General features: G+C 37.5%; 1 protein-coding gene across 1 annotated transcript; it reads left to right on the top strand.

Annotated features, from left to right (window-relative positions):
• Positions 1-7,544: 7,544 nt before the first annotated feature.
• LOC307104477 (uncharacterized protein) lies at positions 7,545-16,609 on the top strand (the record flags this gene model as incomplete). The annotated part of the gene is made up of 3 exons (XM_079779369.1): positions 7,545-7,639; positions 10,525-10,984; positions 15,864-16,609. 3 exons carry the CDS (start codon positions 7,545-7,547, stop codon positions 15,978-15,980), a joined length of 672 nt encoding a protein of 223 aa, XP_079635495.1. The 3' UTR covers positions 15,981-16,609.
• Between the last annotated feature and the right edge of the window lie 278 nt (positions 16,610-16,887).

Here is a 16,887-nt window from a genome sequence, read left to right as displayed (position 1 = left end):
TGAGACAATATGCTGTATATGAACGAAGAAAACTGGAACAACAAATGGCTCTCACAGAATCAAAATAAAGACATACGACAATACAAATGAATGATGTGGAGAAAGACCAGATTGCTTGTGGCTTAACTAGCTAAGGTGGATCTCCATTCTTTTCGATCGAACGAGTGCTAAATAAAATGAAATTTTAAAACTTAAAATCTAAAAACCTATTCAAACATTTCTGAGAAAAGTCCATATTTAGTTTCCTTCTTAATCTACTTTTGGAATGGTTTGCAAGTAACCAATATATTGTGTTGTTCTTACGTTATATATTAAACTAGAGGCCCGATGCATGAAGATTCATGCAAGAATGGGCCTTCCTTCCCCTGGCGGCCGGCACCGCCTTTGCTCTGGCCAGAGCCACCTTTCTGCCTTTGCTCCAGCCTGGAGCCGCCTTTCTGCCTTAGCTCTGGCCTGGAGCTGCCTTTCCGCCTTCCCACACTACCCAGAGGCACCAAGTGGCTGGGGCAGTGCGGAACACCCAGGCCCGCCCCGGCCGCCGCTTGGAGACTGTGTATGCAAATTAACCCACCATCTTTGTTGGGCTAATTTGCATACTCACTCCTGATTGGCTGGTAGGCATCACGAAGGTATGGTCAATTTGCATCTTTCTCTTTTATTAGTGTAGATGAGTCAATGGTCCTCATCCAAAGACCATTAGGGACCCTCCTGTATCTGAACAAGTTGGGCTTATTACTTGGTTACAGCAAGGGAAACACGCACCATAGGAACTGTGAGGGCATCTCAATCAGAGGTGTGAGAAAGAATATGTTATAGAATACAGGCTTGAGTTATGTGATTTGGGGGTTATGTGAAGGGAGGATGGCTTTGCTGTGCATCGGCTGCTGTCAGGAAGCAGTGCATCTTAATAAATCTTATCTGCAAGGTACAAATATATGTTATATTTAAAATATATATGTATAAATATACACACATATATGTTAATACTATATATTTTTTAAATCATAAGATTAACAAGCACAAGTACTTGTGTATTAGAGACAAAGGTAGAAATGAGGAAAGAGTGCCTAGATAGAAAAGATTTTGTCAGATATTCTAGAGTTAATGTGACTATTTTTTCTGTTATTGAATATATGCATTGATTTTATTATTAAAAATAAGTGAATACTTTTATCATGCATGAACTCCTCAAAAATATGTCATGCAAAAAATAGACCTTGTGTTTAAAAAGATTCCTCATTTCAATCATTTTAACTTAAGCATTTTCTACTTTGCTTTTAGCTTGATAATTTCCTGAATCAGATCCATAAAACCATTTGCTATTTATCTTGTACAACTATATTTGGTTCATTCATTGTCTTACCAATACTCTTGGCTGAAGCATTTAGAAGTTCTATTAAAATAAACGATTAAAGAAATAAACTGGGCATTAAATTAGGATCGTTTTATGGGGAGGTTTTTATACTGTGGTCCTAAAATGAGCTTTTAAGCATTTTATCATGTAACAGAGAATGATTAGTCCATATCTCAATAAGACACTAAATCAATGCACACTACATCACATGCAGAGTTTAAAGAGTGATCATTTAAATTTTCCTAAGAACAATCTTTAAGTGAAACAAATGACTTTTTTTACAAGTCTCCCCTGCCCCAATTTTATCAAATTAGGGAAGATTTAGTCATATTGATTATTTGTAAATGGAAGACAGCAAGAATAAATTACCCCTGTAGGTGGCAGTCAAACTCTAAATAATGGATTAAAATGTTCTTGCTACAGTGGATTATTATCCTTGGAAAGAACTTTGAGTTTTAAAAACCAAGACACTTTACAATGATCTCTTTAACACTATTTTGAAATGTCTGAATTATTGAATATTTTGTACACATTCATTTGAGATGCCCTGCATAAAACCTTTGGAAAACTAAAAGTTAGGAGAAGTAGGACATGTAACAGGAAGGTTCTTTTAAATCAATTGGGTTAGAAATGCATGTTTATTGCATTTCTAATTTATGAGTTATAATTATTTAAAGTAATATACTAAGTATGCTATAAAATGAATATATTTTTCTTAATCTTTATCAAATAACAATATATTAAGGTAAAAATATATTAATGTTACCATTAGAATGTTGTTTTAGAGAAGCACTGACATAACTTTCATCTTTACATGTATGTAAGAGGATAGTTATTGTTTTCATATACTCAGAACAGTATGATTATCTTCTTCCAATATCATGCCTTAAAGAAAAAGTATATAATATATATTTGCAAGTATGTCAACAATTTGGTATATATTATATATTACACAGTAATAGTGACTGAAAGGAGGGAATTAAGTATTGAAACTTTCTAGACACAGTATTTAAACTTTCTATTAATTCCTGAAAATATCCTATGTTATAGATATCATAAGGATTACTAAAAATGTTTAACGATGTCACTGGCATGAGCATCAACCAATCAGGAGTGATGCTGGCTAGGCGATCGCACGTTGGTATCTGCCAGCTTAAGATCACCCAGATATTATAACATCTTTTGGAGGCTTTGAAAATAAGGTGCAGAGAGTCTAGCCTGTTTGCCAAAGAACTAGTAAAGCTGGAATCTAGGCTGCACTGACTTCACTGCTATTGCCTTTCTATCAAAATTTAGAGGCGTACATAATACCAAGTGCATATGTACAATAGTGAACTTCCTTGTTGTGATTGCAAAAGGAAGTAATAAACAAACCAATCAAATGACTAACTCCAATCTCTATGACCCTCGTCCATTGTCCTCAGGTCCATTTGAGACAACTTCTGAAAACACAAGGCATTTTAGTTGACTAGTTAAGAGCCCAGTATGGTCCAAATTAGAGACATTATATTGGCTTCTGTTCTCAGATAAAAAAGCATAAAACACAAATGTTTTATGGATTGTTATGCATCCAACTGAGAAAAATTGAATTTGAGAAAAGAGGAGCATGAACTAGACTTATTTTGGTAATAATAATAACTTTTTTTCTTTATTGATTAAGGTATTACATATGTGTCCTTATCTCCCCATTGTCCCCCTACCCCCCCCCACTAATGCCCTCACCCCCCCCCTGATGTCTGTGTTCATTGGTTAGGCTTATATGCATGCATATAAGTCTTTGGTTGATCTCTCCCTCTTACCCCCACCCTCCCCTACCTTCCTTCTGAGGTTTGACTGTCTGATCAATGCTTCTCTGTCTCTGGATCTATTTTTGTTCATCAGTTTATGTTGTTCATTATATTCCACAAATGAGTGAGATCATATGATATTTATCTTTCTCTGACTGGCTTATTTTGCTTAGCATAATGCTCTCCAGTTCTATCCATGCTGTTGCAAATGGTAAGAATTCCTTTTTTTACCGCAGCATAGTATTCCAATGTGTAGATGTACCACTGTTTTTTAATCCACTCATCTGCTGATGGGCACTTAGGCTGTTTCCAAATCTTAGCTATGGTAAATTGTGCTGCTATGAACATAGGGGTGCATATATCCTTTCTAGCTTCTTGGTACATATTCCTAGAAGTGGTATTACTGGGTCAAATGGGAGTTCCATTTTTAGTTTTCTGAGGAAACTCCACACAGTGGCTGCACCAGTCTGCATTCCCACCATCAGGTTTCCTTTTTCTCCGCATCCTCGCCAGCACTTGTCATTGTTGATTTGTTGATGATAGCCATTCTGACAGGTGTGAGATGGTACTGCATTGTCATTTTGATTTGCATCTCTGGGATGGTTAGTGACTTTGAGAAAGTTTTCATATGTCTCTTGGCTTTCCTTATGTCCTCTTTCAAAAAGTATCTATTTAGGTCCGTTGCCCATTTTTTGATTGGGTTGTTTATCTTCCTTTTGTTAAGTTGTATGAGTTCCCTGTAAATGTTGGAGATTAATCCCTTATCGGTGATAACATTGGCAAATATGTTCTCCCATGCAGTGGGCTTTCTTGCTGTTTTGTTGATGGTTTCTTTTGCTGTGCAAAAGCTTTTTATTTTGCTGTAGTCCCATTTGTTTATTTTCTCTTTAGTTTCCATTGTCCTAGGAGCTGTATCAGTGAAGATATTGCTTCAGCATATGTCTGAGATTTTGCTGCCTGTGGATTCCGCTAATATTTTTATGGTTTCCCGTCTTATGTTTAAGTCCTTTATCCATTTTGAGTTTATTTTTATGTATGGTGTAAGTTGGTGGTCTAGATTCATTTTTTTTGCATGTATCTGTCCAATTTGAGGGATCATACTTCAACATAATAAAAGCCTTATATGACAAACCTACAGCCAACATCATACTCAATGGGCAAAAACTAAAACCATTTCACCTAAGAACAGGAACGACACAGGGATGCCCACTTTCACCACTCTTGTTCGACATAGTACTGGAAGTGCTAGCCATAGCAATTACACAACAAGAAGAAATAAAAGGTATCCAAATTGGAAAAGAAGACGTAAAATTGTAATTATTCACAGATGACATGATACTGTACATAAAAAACCCTAAAGAATCCATCAAAAATTATTAGACTTAATAAATTAATTTGACAACGTAGCAGGATGCAAAATGAACGCCAAGAAATCTATGGCATTTTTATACACCAATAGTGAACTTACAATCCAATTTACCATCACACCAAAAAAATTAAGATACCTAGGAATAAACTTAACCAAGGAGGTAAAAGACCTGTACTCGGAAAACTACAGGACATTGAAAAAAGAGATAGAGGAAGACATAAACAGATGGAATACTGTGTTCATGGATTGGTAGAATCAACATCATTAAAATGTCCATACTACCCAAAGCAATCTATAGATTCAATGCACTCCCCATTAAAATACCAACGGCATATATCACAGACCTAGAACAAACTCTCCAAAAATTCATCTGGAATAAAAAAAGACCCCGTATAGTTGCAGCAATCCTGAGAAAGAAGAACAAAGGAGGAGGGATCTCAATACCAGATATCAGGCTGTATTACAAAGCCACTGTTCTCAAAACTGCCTGCTACTGGCACAAGAACAGTATATAGAGCAATAGGACAGAACAGAGAACCCAGAAATCGACCCAAACCATTATGCTCAATTAATATTTGTCAAAGGAGGCAAGAACATACAATGGAGTCAAGACAGTGTCTTCAATAATAATAACTTTTAATACTAATAGAAAAGAGGGGTTCAGTTTCATTAGTGATGCTGCTGAGGCAGTGGGTGGATCACTTCATTATTACTACGATGAGATATGTGTCAGAGAATGTTATACACCTACTGAATGAATGTTTATTGTCTCCTTATTTATTTGTTTTGATGAAGTTATTTTTTTTTATTGTCTAAAGTTTCACACACGTCTCCTTTTCCCCCAATAGACTTCCCCCACCACCCCCAGCCATCCTTATTTTTAACCAAACTCTATTTTTACCAGGAGTGTTAATGTGTAGCTATACTAACACATTTCCAGCCTTCCTTGTAGCTAAATGGGTCCTTCTATCCCTTCAAAACAGAAACAGAGTAAGTCTTCCTAGCCTTGGAATTCATTTACTACCTATTGAACCTCTAATGTGCTAGTCATTATCTATTTGTAGTATTGTGTGCCAGGCTAGATTTTAAAGATGTGAATAAATTTCCATTGATTTTCAAGAAAATTTTATACTTTCAAGAGATAACAGAGATGGTAGGAAAATCCATCTAGATGTGCTGTGAGTGGTATTTTAGAGGATTGCCCTTCAGTGCTTAAATAATTCCTCATTTTATTTGTGTTCTGGAAAAGGTCATCCCAATCTGATTCCAATTATTGAAGCTATTTCTGTTTATACCCAGGGGAAAATAATAACTTAGTCTCTGTGGTTTTTTTGATGGCATAAAATAATATAATACTCCTGGCTATCTGTGTACACCTGTATATGCATATTTGTTTTCATTTTCTCTTCCATAAACAACTGTATGATTTGAGTTAGAGAAAGTAAGCTCCTTAATAAATATTCCTTATATAGTCTCTGTATTTTCTATTATTTTATAGCTATTGTAAACAGATACTAACTCATCCTCTGTGTAAAAGCCCTTTAAAAAAATGAGGACTGATATTCCTTGTTTTAACCTGAATAATCACCTTAGATTTCTCCATAAGCATTGACCACTTGTCCATTTTTAAAGTATTGCCAAGTAATCTTGCTTTCTTAATAGAAATGTTCTGGGACTCCCCTTACATGTCATGTCAAAAATAAAATGCAATGTTATTACATTTATCTACTAGTCATTTCCCAGAGTAGTAGTATGATCTTTTCTAATCTTGTAAAAATCACCATAAATGTCTAAACAGGGGACTTCAATTATTATTATTTTTTAGTTCATAGGCGTGTGTCTATGAAGTAATATAGATATGTTTAGCTTTTTATTTTTAATATACTTTCTCCCTTTAAATTTTTGCATATACCCTTTCAATTGCATTAGTTTTCTTTTTTTAGTTATTATTCTTTCTAAAACTATAGGTTCAGAAGAATCTCAATGTATTTGGGGCGGTATTCACCTTTTTAGGCTACAATTTCTTTATCTAGAAGACTAAAATGTTGGATTAGACGAGCTCTCAGAATACCTCCAGATTTAGGTTAGAAAGTGTCAAAAATTAAGAAAACTCATTTTATTTTTTCCTGATACATTGAATTTATATTTCTCTTTTTCTGTCTCAGTTATACCACCTTCATTTCCTTTCAGGCTTTTTAAGCTGTCTTTGTTGTCCTCCTCACCAGTCTTTTCTGACTTAAAAGCATTCCCATTAGTATTATAGCTCCTTAGGTAGTTCTTAGGTGGTTCACTCATTGTAACCTTGATATCTTGTTAAGAGCAGGATGGCTTTGGATCTGACCCCTGGGCTGTGGTGAGGAAAAATCAGAGGGTCTCAGCTGAAAGAACTGGGATGTTAACATTTTATTTCTGGGAGGCAATGATTTTGCCAGAGGGAAAGAGTCATTCTACTTTGGCAGGTTTTTTTAAAAAATGTTTTTACTTTTGTATCATTACCCTTAGACTATAGTGCCTGAACCTACAAGTCTGCTAAATCCTTCCCTGACTTTTTCAGCACGCTACACACAGCATTCTTTCAAATGCAAGGTCAGGGTATATGTCTCTTTTGATACCACGGTTGTAAAATGAGAAGTGCTGCTTATTTCAGATAAAACCTCTTTTTACCTCTCCAAAAAAGCTTTATTCTTTCACACATAATATCTGATTTTTACATTTCAGTAAAAAAATGGGATAAAACCGAGGAGAAGGAGTCATAATGTTTGTGACTATTGAAAAAATGCGTGGTTGGATGCTACCTTTACAGGTCATTTATTTCAATCCCACCCCCCCCACCCCCCACCGTCACATAAACTGCATGTTCCATCAGTCCGGGAAATGGGTCTGCAATCTTTTCCTGCTGCTCTGTGGCATGAAAATCTACTACTTTTTGCCTACACACAGAATTAATTTATAAATTTAGGCTTTTAATTATACCTAAGTCATTGGACCTTCAACATATAGGAATTTTTTAAATCACTGGCAAATATTAACAGGCATGGCTCCTAACACATTCAAATTGAAATCTCCTTCATTTCTGAGGGCAAATGGAGAGACACTGGACTTTTTTTTTTTCCATATCCTCATCTTCAAGTAAGTCCTGCTTTGTGAAGATCTAGGTATGAATTTCTAACTGCTAGTCACTCAGATTCACAGCTCAAGGCTTATGCAAAGTCTGACTCATTCTTAAAGTTTGGAGGACTATAAAAATGATAAAAAGCTTATCTCTTATTTGTTTAATTAATTTAAAATTGTATAAAATAATGTGAATGTAATTGTATTGTTTATCTATAACCCGTACAAATATTATTTGCCAATATCAGCACAAAGGAGGTAAGTAGGAACAAAGTTGTATTTAGCTAAAAAAATGATACCAGATGGTAACTCAAAACTACAGGGACAACTGAAAAGAACCATATATGATATATAAGAATATATAAATACATAAGCTATAAATGCTATAAATCTATACTTTCCCTCTTTCTCCAGCTTCTTTAAAATAAAGTTTTATAAAGTAATAGTTACAATAATGCATTGTTTACTTTAAATCTTATATAAATGTAATAAGTATAACAAGAATACTGTGGTAATGGGATAAAAGTAATCAAGCTACAATTTCTATTAATGTCTATAATAATGTGTCTATATCTCAGTGGAATTAATTTAAGTCTAAATTAGGTTCTAACCAGTTCAGATGCATGTAAAAATCCTTAAAGCATCTACTAAGAAAATAATGGTTTAAAAAATAAAAAATCAGACTGTTGAACCTCAGAGGGAAGGCAGGGGAGGGTGGGTGGGAAGAGAACAACCAATGAACTGGTATGCATGTATGCATAACCCCTGGACACAGACAGTGGGGTAGTGATGCTTGGAAGGGGTGATGGGAGCGGGCTAGAATTGCTTAATGGGGGAAAAGGACGACCTATGTAATACTAACAATAATAAAGATTTTTAAAAAGTAAAAAAGCACTTAAAATTAAAAATTACATGAAAAATATTAACTTAGTGGAAATAATCAGTTAGTGTAAAGGAGGAATAGATGAACAAAAAAGACATAAAACAAAAAATAATATGGCAGGTGTAATCTAACTATCATATTAACATTAAATGTAAATGAAGTAAACAATTCAATTAAAAGGCAAAATTGTCTTTAATATAGTAATATAATTTAATGTAAAATATATTCCTTTTTGGGGGGTTTACAAGAATTGTTCAGCTTTTTTTCTTTGTTAATCCTCACTTGAGGTTATTCTTTCCATTGATAGACTGGAAGGGAGGGAGGGAGACAGAGAGAAACACCGATTTGAGACACATTGATTGGTTACCTCCTATACATGCTCGGACTAGGGCCCTAGGGCCAGGGATTGAGCCTGCAACCCATGTACCCTTGGTGCCCTTGACCAGAATCAAACCCTTGACCCTTCAGTCCTTAGGCGGACATTCTAATCATTGAGCAAAACCAGCTAGAGCAGAATCCTTAAGCTTTGAGAGGGAAGATATTAACAGTCAGATGGGGCTTATGTACACATTTGCAACATGTATGGACACACTGCTTCTGAGTGGATGCTGGGCACGTGCTGGCTGCTAATGAATTGGCATCTCCCGGAGATGATACCAAAAGGGATCATTATTTTTCCATGAGCAAAGGCATGAAGCTTGGATGAGGGAATAACTTGAGCTTTGAACAACATCTCTTATGGTAGTTGCTTGCTGGTTGCACGCCATACTGTAATATAGTCTCTCACTGCTGCCATGTTGCCATCTTTCTCAGTGTGTACCTAGTAGCCATTTCCTCTGGAGGTTCTTGCTGTCCATGTTTTGTAATCCATGATTCTCATTTTAATGCTTTCTTTTCTTTTTATTTCTTCCTCACTGCCCCCCTCCCCTGCCACATACACACACATACAAGTCAGGACAATTATTTTACAATCTGAAAAAGTCTTTTCTCTTGAATTTACTCTGTTTGATAAACCCAAAATTCGTGTGGTTCCCCAAAATCATAGAATTTTGGAGAAAAGAGCTGGAAATGGAAGTGCTTGGAAGTTACCTTTTATTTTCCTGTCTTACCCTAGCCCTCCTTTAAGACAACAAATGCACATTCAACTCCAGTTTTCATTGTGAGAAAAGACAAGGTAAGATATCAAGAGAAAAATAACCCCACTTTAAAACTCTAAATTATATCTCATTATAGCTTGGTATTTCAGATGTTGTTGTATTTTTCCAATTAGGCTAAAAACTTCATGAAAAGAGGCAGATGCAAACTAAAATATTTCTTCTATTATTTGATCAAATTTTGCCAAAATCAATATTTTCAATTCCTGGGGGATATGTGCCCCCTTTTTATAACTCTTTGATTCCAAAATATTATTTTATAAACAAGGGGACAGTATCCAATACCGGGAGACTTAAAGACTACTTTCACTAAAACATTTTGCTGCCAGTATATGAGATTAAATGTTAGCAGGCCAGTTAATTTTTACCTTCTTTCCATTGCGACTTTACTTAGAAACCTCCCATGTAATACTGTTTGATTTAGTTGCTTTATAATTGGAAATGTAGACAGTTATGCTTCCTAAATGCTATAGAACTTTGTCAGGAGCCAAGAGTCAATGACAAATTAATTCTAACATTATTTTAGTAAGCTAATGAAACAGAACCTCATGGAAACTTGGTCCTCACCATTGGCTTACTTCCTCATGCCTGAGGACAAAGCATTCTTCGCATAGCTGCCCTTCAACCGCCCCATCCTTTATCTATAGTCAACACCCTTTACGACCTTAGCCAAATTATCTAAGTCCACATGATCCGCTCAGCCCCCATCCCTCCTAGACATCTACTTCCTCATACCCCCTCCCCTGCCTGCAGCCCCTGCTGGCAAGCACTGATAGGTCCACAGTTCACTCCTCGCGCCCCACCTCCCACTCCCTGACTTGGATATAAGGCACCGCTGTAAGAATAAAAATTTGAGGCTTGATCAGAAACCCATTTGTCTTGCCTCCATTCTCCGCGTCCCTTGTTTGTCTCATTTCTCTTAGGTTCGTCTCTGGTGTCCGTGTTGTTGCCCCGCGGGTCGGGGCAAAATGGCGCCCAACGTGGTCTAGAGACCCTCCGACGAGAACATCCACTGGAAAGGCCTGGCCAGGCGACCCTCGGATTGAATTCCACGACCCTCGGATTGAATTCCGCGACCCTCGGATTAAATTCCGCGACCCTCGGATTAAATTCCGCGACCTTCGGATTAAATTCCGCGACCCTCGGATTAAATTCCGCGACCTTCGGATTAAATTCCGCGACCTTCGGATTAAATTCCGCGACCTTCGGATTAAATTCCGCGACCTTCGGATTAAATTCCGCGACCTTCGGATTAAATTCCGCGACCCTCGGATTAAATTCCGCCCTAGATCGCCGCGCACCCGCCGCGAGTCAGATCGGAGTAAGGTAAGAGCATTTCACCCCTCTCTGCTCGGCTGTTATTATTGGCTTTTCGGGTCAATTCCTCTAGCCCACTAATAAGCAGTCACCTCACCATACTGGGGAAGAGTTAAGGGTACCCAGTCCCGGTAGTGACGACTCTGAATCACCTGACCTAGTATCCCTGCTTGATTTCTCTGTCGTGAATTTCTCACTGAGTAAATTTGCTCTCCAAACCTTGAGCTTGCTACGAACAAAAGGTCGTTCACCTCATAGACTCAACCACGAGGAGTTCACCTCCCTCGTCCCTAAGGGACGGGGGCATCAGGGATCTTCCTCGTCTATGAGGGTCCGAGTAGGCGGGTTATACCTACCGACTGTTTCACGCAAGCAAGGGAGTAAAGAGCAATATTGAAAGGTGAAAGTTCCGCTTTGATTTCACAGTTGGCGAGAAAAGTCAGGCTGACCTGGCGTGGGGTTTATACAGCCCGGAGGCTTACGTGGGAGAGGATAATTACCTAAAAAGCCATCCAGCCGACCAGATATGGGGCATTCCCTGGTTCCCCCTAGGAGGAACCATCAATCATAGACGATGGGTTAGAGTAGGAGATGCTTTACAAGATTTTTATCAAGCCTTTGGCCCTGAAAAAATTCCTGTACATGCTAAAAATCCACTCACATGACCCTGACGTTCAAGAAGTTATTAAAACGGGGGAGGAAATTCTTAAAGAAAACTCCCATCCCCCTTCCACACGCCCTTCAGGATTATTATGAGACTTTTGGTCCAGAGAAAATTCCTATTTTAATTGGTGATGGCCTTGATTCAGCACAGGAGAGTTTAAGAATGTCTAAGTGGGGTGCAGCCACGGCCTTACAGCCTGCAATGGAAGGGTGCAAGTCTCTAATAATATCATCTGCACCTCTTCTGCCTCCATGTGTAAACTACTTGTAACCAAGTAAAAAAGAATAAAAGGAACTTCTCAGCAACGGCCAATAATTCTTTATCCTAAAAATCTTTTCTTTCCTTAAAAATAAAAATAAATAAAAATTGAAAAAAGTAAATAAAATAAAAACAGTAGATGCCAGACCAGTACTGAATCTTCCCCCTAAGAAAGAAGGAGGTGGGGGAAGGGAGACACGTGGCGATCCAATATGGACGCCACTCCCCAAGACAGCCAATTTGAAAGGCCTCATCTTTGTCATCTTTATTTATTTTCCAGCTAATGACTTAAAGCTTTTTACAAATTTATAAATGCATCCGGGATTTCTGTGCACATGTAAGGGGAAAGGGTCAGTTTAAAAACGAGTGCGCATAGTTTTGAGCTGAACTTGACCTTTTGCTGTGTACAGAATAAAAACCCGAGACTGTTTTGGCCTTTAAAATGGCGGAGATGAACCGGGGAAAGAAATACAGGCTAGTTTCCCAAGGAAATGTATTGAAATTTACATGTAAATAGCTATGGGTTTGCTTCTTGACTTCCCTAGCAGGAAAATTCTTCTAAAAAATTTAGCAGCTGTGCCAGGCCTATTGGCTGGAAATTTACAACTTTTAAGTTCAAATGATCTAAATGTATTGAAATTTATAATACTGAAATGTTGATCTGAGTATGCCTAGTATGAAGTCTAGATGATATAATTAATTAATTAATCTATTAATTGACTATGCCTTATATTTTATTTGAAATGTATCCTTAAAAATGTAAAAGTATTATTGATTTGAGAAATGCTAAGTATTTAATTTTGCTACCTAGGATTTAAAGCTCTGAAAGTTTAAGGTCTCTTTACTGTCCATTAAAAGGTTTTAAAGCTACACCCTTTTTTATGGAGGGAGGGGTGGACACGCCCTTCCCCTAGCATGCAGGTAGGCTGGTTCCCCCCAGCAGCCATCTTAGAAGAATGTTAATTTGCATTTCAATGGCTACACCTTTTGCTAGCCGACCTTCCCAGAAAAGGTCAAGTGGCTAGGCCAAACCCAGCCAGAAAAAACGATTTAAAGTTAACTATTAGATTTTAAAATTTATTCTTAAAAATATAAAGGGTTATTAATAAACAACTGCTAAATATTTGACTTACAAACTCTGGAAGTTTAAGGTTCAGATTGAATTGTGAGAAATTATAGAATTGTGGTAACTAAATGCCTAGAGTATAGCAACTTAATTTTTGAGAAAATAAAATGTGTTTTCTCTTAAATAATTAGGAATTCAAAATATGTTACTTCTTGGTCTGATTTAAAAAAGAGAATTAATTCTGCGATACAGTTTAAATTTAATTGATATTCTTTAAGATAATTTAAGTATATAATCTTTAAATCATATATATACATATATATATATATTATATGTTTGACCTTTCCAAGGTATTTCAAGGTTTTGAGAATAGCTTTTAAGACATTTCACAGGCCCTTAAATGTATTTCAAAAAGTCTATTCTCTCTTCATGGAAAGCTTTATAAAATAATCAAAGTTTTTGCCTGTTAGAAGGGCAAAAACAATATATTTAAATATAGCCAACATTTTCAACAGCAGTAAAATTTCTAAAAAGACAAAAGCCTCAAGCAGCCTGCATTTTTGGATCGGCTGGAGGTGGGACAGTGTTTATACTTTTGGATCAGAACAGTAAAGTATCAAATAAGTTTTACTGAATAGGTTTCTTTGCTTTTTAAATTAAAGATACCTACTTAAGTTACCTTATAAATTGGATTTTTAAAATATAATCAATGTCTCATATAAATTAAGTTACATGAGAAGCCAATGTTTTTATAAGTAATTGAATCCTGACTCTTAGCCGCCAGCATTCTTAATTAAGCTAGAGGCGGGGCAACATTTGCCGCTTGTGAGGCAGCTGCCATCTTGCCTGCCTCTCTGGCCACGTGGTTACTGCCCACCATCTTGTAATAACAAAGGCCAGTCCCCTTCCTTTAAATAAGCCAATGTCTTTGTAAGCAATTTAAATAAGTTTTCTAAAAGGGTTACTGAAGGCTTCCCATGATTCCTCTGTATATTCAAATAAGCCTAAGAGGATACTTTAAAAATATAATTATAAATTTATAAAAAAGAAATTTTAAGATTTTAAATTCTATTTCACTAACATTTACAGTATAAACTGAAAATTGTTATTAAAATGTTAAATCTGAAAGTAAATTAGTAGTCAGCCTTACTGTAAGAATACTTGTAATATAGCTAGCTAGTTGCCTGAGGCTTGCCTTTCAAGCTGTAACCATCCAAATTGCTTATTATAAAAAGAGAGACAAAGATTCTTAAATGAAGCTCTCTGTAGCCTGAAAATTATTTTGGAAGAAAATAAAGAGAGGTTTCTTTCAAATATCATAGAGATTGTTATTGATAACCAATACATTAGGCCTCAGAAGGTGTAGATAAAAAAAGATTAAATGACTTTTAGAAATTATTAGGAGACTTTAACTGGTTAAGACCTTTTCTATATAAAAGGAAATTGATAGCCAGTTTGAGATTGAATTGCCATGGCCTAGAACAAAAAATATTCTTACATGATATTTTACAATTTCATTATAATTTTTGATATTTTACAACAGCACATTGTACAATTATCCCAAACTTACAAATTAATTCTTTGAATGTTTGGCAGCAATTTAAAAAGGACATGAAAGAATTTAATCCCTTCCACTGTGTGGAAGGCCCCTTGGGAAAGCATTTGAGCATTCTATATTGACCCTTCTTGCTCTTTTTGCCAAGAGGGACCCTCTTCTCACAATCCAATTGCCCATAGCTGTTGCCTGAGTTTTCTGTTCATGCTGAGGTTAAAGCCTCATAATGACTGGTACCATGGATCTGTCTCTCGCCCAATGGCGTGAGATGGGCCCTCCCTGGAGAAGAAACCTGGGTACCCCAAGATCTGTGATCAATGCCAGGGCCCCACCAGCAGGCGAAGGGATCCCAAGGCAGGTGCTGGGCATGGAGGCCATAGGGGCGTAGGCTACCAAGGAGACAGAACTGAACCTCACATCACCCTGCTTGGCCCCGGAGGATGGCTGGTTAGCCAGAGAGGGGTAAGATTCCTCAAGGGAGGAACAACCTAAGACAGGCACAGTCGCAGAGGGGCCATCAGGAGAGAACTTGGGGGTCAACAGAGGTGGGGCACAGAACCTCACCCCCCCAACATTGCAGGGGCTTGAACACTCGCCCCTTCTGAAGGAGGTCTCCTGCCCCATGGCTGCTTCGCGCTTCCCATGCCAGCTCAAATCGGGACCCAGGCAACGTACAGAGACTTGGCCCAGCTTAGATTGAGACCCAGGCAACAGAGAGTTGGCTGATGGCAGCTGCCCTATATCTAAATCCAGAAATGCTCAGGGCTTTCTCAAGGATGCAAAATAATCCTTTCCATTAATATTTACTGAGTAAACTAAGATTGTTGTTATTTAATGAGTATTAAATTTGACAGTAAAATAGTCAAGTTTTCAGATTAATTTAAATTGGCTAATTGAAAATAAGTAAATATTCAAGAAAATGTAATTGTACAAAAGCTGTTCCTAAAGTATTAACCAAAATTTCTATTGATAGTTCATTTCATGGTAAAATTACTTAACATGCAATGAACCTAAAGCAGTCATATTTTGTGCAAAAATTAAAATTTAAAGTTATCAAGACTGCATTATAAAAATCTTCCAAAGCCTCCTAAAAATTAAATAAAAAAGGGGGATAGTGGAAAAATACCATGTAAGAAAAAATATCCTGTAAGTAAATTACATCTAGAAAATATTTTTTACTTTGAAAATTAATTTTCATACAGCAGGACACCCATGAAAAACATATATGGTGTCAAAATAAGCCAAAGGAAAATTGTTTGGGCAAAAAATAAAGGATCCCAAGTAAAATTTATAGAAAAGATTCCTCTATTAACTTTTGGTCGAGAATGTGTTTGTATATTTTCAGAAAACAACTCCTAGACCATGTGGACTCCTGCAACAGAGAGGAATTAACAGGAATGCTCCAGCCATGAAGACATTTGGCCCTTGGGCATTTAGAAAAATAACCGACCTTGTAAAATAGCAAATAGATTCAGCTTTAGTAAAACCCATCCAGGTTCACTATCAACGCCTGGAAATGGCTGATAGGTGGGACTCGGTTTACCAAGAGCGCGAAAACCTCCAGACCCAGACTCGCTCCTTCCCTACGGGGACAGCATCTTAACCAGAGGGATGCTTACCTACGCTCTGGCCAGAGCCAGAGGTATGGGTATCAAACCGGGTGCAGAGCAAAGCATTGCAAGGGAAGGTTCAAACATTTTCAACCTCCTCTGGATTTCCCTGAGAGTACACCTGGTTTGCATAGAGGTTGACATCAATAAAAATAATGGCTCTGCCTCTCCTCCCCAAAAGATGTCAAGAGCCACACACGGTGGGCATACAAAGCCCACGGGAGGAACCAGGTCAATGTCTCCCCGGTTGGTTAAGGCCCACTCCCTTCTCTTAAACAGAGAGGGAGGAGATGTCAGGAGCCAAGAGTCAATGACAAATTAATTCTAACATTATTTTAGTAAGCTAATGAAACAGAACCTCATGGAAACTTGGTCCTCACCATTGGCTTACTTCCTCATGCCTGAGGACAAAGCATTCTTCGCATAGCTGCCCTTCAACCGCCCCATCCTTTATCTATAGTCAACACCCTTTACGACCTTAGCCAAATTATCTAAGTCCACATGATCCGCTCAGCCCCCATCCCTCCTAGACATCTACTTCCTCATACCCCCTCCCCTGCCTGCAGCCCCTGCTGGCAAGCACTGATAGGTCCACAGTTCACTCCCCGCGCCCCACCTCCCACTCCCTGACTTGGATATAAGGCACCGCTGTAAGAATAAAAATTTGAGGCTTGATCAGAAACCCATTTGTCTTGCCTCCATTCTCCGCGTCCCTTGTTTGTCTCATTTCTCTTAGGTTCGTCTCTGGTGTCCGTGTTG

The sequence above is a fragment of the Cnephaeus nilssonii genome (genome assembly GCF_951640355.1).
Source record: "Cnephaeus nilssonii genome assembly, chromosome: 8".
In the NCBI taxonomy this organism is placed as follows: domain Eukaryota; kingdom Metazoa; phylum Chordata; class Mammalia; order Chiroptera; family Vespertilionidae; genus Cnephaeus; species Cnephaeus nilssonii.
This window is presented reverse-complemented; position numbering and strand designations above follow the sequence as displayed.